This window comes from Lactuca saligna, chromosome 8 (assembly GCF_052625555.1).
Source record: "Lactuca saligna cultivar CGN05327 chromosome 8, ASM5262555v1, whole genome shotgun sequence".
Lineage (NCBI taxonomy): Eukaryota > Viridiplantae > Streptophyta > Magnoliopsida > Asterales > Asteraceae > Lactuca > Lactuca saligna.
This window is the reverse complement of record NC_136424.1, coordinates 21,262,128-21,265,833: the sequence shown is the minus strand read 5'-3', so window position 1 is coordinate 21,265,833 and position 3,706 is coordinate 21,262,128. Positions and strand designations below refer to the sequence as shown.

At 36.6% G+C, this 3,706-nt stretch overlaps 1 protein-coding gene across 1 annotated transcript; it reads left to right on the top strand.

Moving 5' to 3' along the window:
• Positions 1 to 488: 488 nt before the first annotated feature.
• LOC145012200 (disease resistance protein Roq1-like) lies at positions 489 to 2,254 on the top strand. Its single transcript, XM_078970986.1, has 2 exons — positions 489 to 1,067; positions 1,334 to 2,254. Exons 1-2 carry the CDS (start codon positions 544 to 546, stop codon positions 2,115 to 2,117), a joined length of 1,308 nt encoding a protein of 435 aa, XP_078827112.1. The 5' UTR covers positions 489 to 543; the 3' UTR covers positions 2,118 to 2,254.
• Positions 2,255 to 3,706: the final 1,452 nt, after the last annotated feature.

Below are 3,706 nucleotides of genomic sequence, written 5' to 3'. Positions count from 1 at the left end.
TCTGTAAAATACCGGTACATCCTATCGATGAAGATATCGTCGTCGCCATTATCATTTTTGAAAATGAATCAAACGGATCCATTTTTTTGTTTTGGATTATTGAAATGAAAAAAAAAAAAAAAATAGAGTGGTGATTAAAATCAGGTGTTATATATGTATTTATAGGTAAACGATTTTTTTTTTATTTGAAAGTTACGATTTTTAAATGGTCCAATTCATCCAGACGTTCGTATTTATTCCGTTGCCACTCCTTACCGTGACCACGGAAGACCCCATAACGGGCCAACAAAATGGCTTCGGCCGTTGCACGTGGCCCCGTGCAGCCTAAGTAAAAGATTCGGTGATAAGTATTTGAGGTTTTCTTCCAGACATCCTTTGCCAACTTTTACCAAATACGCTTTTCACCCTCCATAAATTAACATACAATCAAGTTCAGACAACGAAGGCTGATGGTGACCCAATTGTCATTTACAAGGCTTTTTGTCTTTTAAAAAACAAATTGCTTATTATATCTCATATGAACACTGTAAATTAAGATCATCAATGGATTCCGCAAGGAGAACCCCAAAACTCTATTCCATGAAGCTACGAAATACTTCACCTACGCCTCCACGTTGGCACTACGACGTCTTTTTGAGCTTCAGAGGCGAAGATACCCGCAAAACCTTCAGTGGCGATCTCTACAAGGCTCTGATTGAAGCCGGAATCCACACATTTAAAGACGACGATGAGCTGCCTAGAGGTAATGATATTCCGTCGGGATTGATAAAAGCAATCAAGGAATCAAGGACATCGATCGTGGTTTTCTCGAAGGAGTATGCATCGTCGAAATGGTGCCTTGATGAATTGCTGGAGATTTTGGATTCTAAAAGAACCGTCGATCAGTTGGTTTTTCCGGTGTTTTATGATGTCCATCGGGATGATGTTCGCCGGCAAACTGGAAGCTTTGAATCGGCTTTTGTAAGACATGAAGAGCGATTTGATCGGATTAAGGTGGAAGAGTGGCGACGTGCGATGACGGAGGCGGCAAGTTTAGATGGTTGGGAGTTTAATTACGACGCAAGCAGGTATACATTTTCTTAACGAGTAAATTATAAGTTTGGTCCCCGTCTTTTACAAAAAATCTCAAGTCCAGTCCAACTTTTAAAATTGTCTCAATGTAGTTCTTATATTTGCATTTCACTGCGATCATGGCCCTTGTCCCTTGACCGGCAATCATTTAAAAAATATATATTCTACCATTTGATATGCTTTTATAACTTCCCCTTATTTTACTTGTTTAATTGTTAGTCACAAAACATGATTTTTTAATAATTGATGATGTATTTAATAGGCGTGAATCAGAATTTGTTCAAAGAATTGTAATGAACGTGCTACATAAGATAAAACGAAAATTGTTTGTAGCCAAGCATCCGGTTGGATTGGATTCTCTTATTGAAGAGCTAAAATCATTACTCAAAAGATGGGTAGACAATAGTTGTGTACTTGGGGTGTATGGTATTAGCGGTGTTGGAAAAACAACTCTCGTTAAAGAATTTTATAATACGATCACCCATCAATATGAAGGTAGTTGTTTTCTTGCACGTGTTGGAGATAAATTAAAACAACCTAATGGACTTGTTCGTTTACAAGATGAACTCTTGTATGAGCTACAAGGAAAGAGTTATGTGAATTGTGATATCGACAAGGGAATTAATCTAATAAAAGTCAAACTAGGATTTACCAAAGTCCTTATAGTTCTTGATGGCATTGACGAGTTAAGTCAAATGAATTCCTTAATCGTTCAATCTTCATGGTTAGGTAGGGGAAGTATGATTGTCGTTACGAGTAGAAGTGGATATATTTTGGATCAAGCACAAGTTGACATAAGATATGAGGTCAAGGAGTTAGATTTCAAAGAATCGTTTATGCTTTTCTCTCAGTATGCTTTCCAAAGTTCAACTCCATTGCAGTCTCATAAGGATATTTCGAAAGAAATTGTGAATTGTAGCGCACGAACTCCCCTGCATATTGAGGTTATTGGTTCTTTGTTAGTCGGAAAATCAGTGAATGAATGGAAAAGTATGCTTGAGAAATTAAAAAAACAAGTAATGATCAAGAAAGTTGAAAAATATTAGAACGCTAATTGTTTTTAAATTCTTTTTAATGAGTTTAATGTGTTAGCCTATATATTATTAGCCCACTTGTTTATAGGCCATTTAGTCTTTAGCCCATTAGGGTTTTTTGTCTAACTAGTATTTATATGCCGCTTTATTCTTTGTAGTCTTTATGTTTTCCATTGAGAACTCTTGTAATTTCTCTTTATTATAATCATATGACAATGCTATCATGGTATCAAAGTGTAGGTTTGATACGTTATTAGAATTCCTTGTAGCAGTCATCTGAGGCGCAGATTCGTTGTTGATATGTTGATTCATTGTTGCCGTTGATTCATTGTTGTTGTTGGTTCGTTGTCTGATTGGTTGCTTCTACTGGTTTGTCACTCCTTTCATTCTTAGATTGCTATACTACTACTGTGATTATTTATTCATTGTCAACATGACTGGAAATGATGATTCTCTTCAGTCAATCAGTACTCGTCTAGATGGAAAGAATTATATGTATTGGAGTTACGTTATGAAGAACTTCATTTGTAGGAAGAATATGTGGGGTTATGCTACTGGGACTAAAGCCAAACCCCCAGTGCCTCAAATGGAGAATTTTGATTTGTTGCTTGATGTTTGGGAGACTGATAAATCCAAGGTCATTACTTGGATTAATAACTCTGTTACTCAATCCATTGGTATGAAAATATGACACAACAAAGGAAGTTTAAAATCACTTGGAGAGACTGTATACTTAGTCCAACTTTGCTAAACAATACTAGTTAGAATATGATACTTGTGCCCTTAAACAAAATGAACAGGGTATTCAATATTTTTATGCTGCTATGTATGATCTGTGAGATCAATTGGCTCTTACTGAATCTAAAGAGTTAAAATATTTTGAGCCTTACATTGCGAGGAAGGAAGAACAACGCTTGGTCGAGTTCTTGATGGCCTTGCGTTCTGATTTTGAAGGTCTGCGTGGAAAAATTCTTCATCGCTCTCCTCTTCCCTCAGTTAAAGTTGTTGTCCATGAGTTAATTGAAGAAGAGACTCGTATCAAGTCTCATGCGGATAAAGGGTTTAAAGCAACCTCTATTTCTACTCCCGCTCCTATTGTGCTTGTTGTTTCCTCTAATTAGTCTCGAAATACTTCAAGGGTTGCTTATGATGAGTGTGCATTCTGAAAATAGAAAAATCATTGGAAAGCTCAGTGTCCATTATTAGTCAATAAGGGTAAATCTGGTCAACCTCAATCGGGACAACAAAATAGGTATGGTCAACAAAAGTTTCAGCCACGTTCCTCTGGTACTCCTCCATGGATCCCTCGTCCTCCATAGTTTGTTGTTGTTGCTATACCACCAGCGGATACAGATTATGTTGGAAATATGTCACCATCTGCATTGGATCCTAAGGTGTTTGAGAGTTTCTGTCACACCGTAAATTTCAAAACAAATTTTCATTTAAAATAATCGTTTAATTCTTATAACACTTTTTGTAGAAATCTCATTTCTGTTTAATTTACAAAACATAACTCTATATTCAATTGCATAATAAACCAGGATCCTCAAAACATAACTCTTCCTCTGGTGTGTACAATCGAGCCGGTGCCGTCTCGTGAT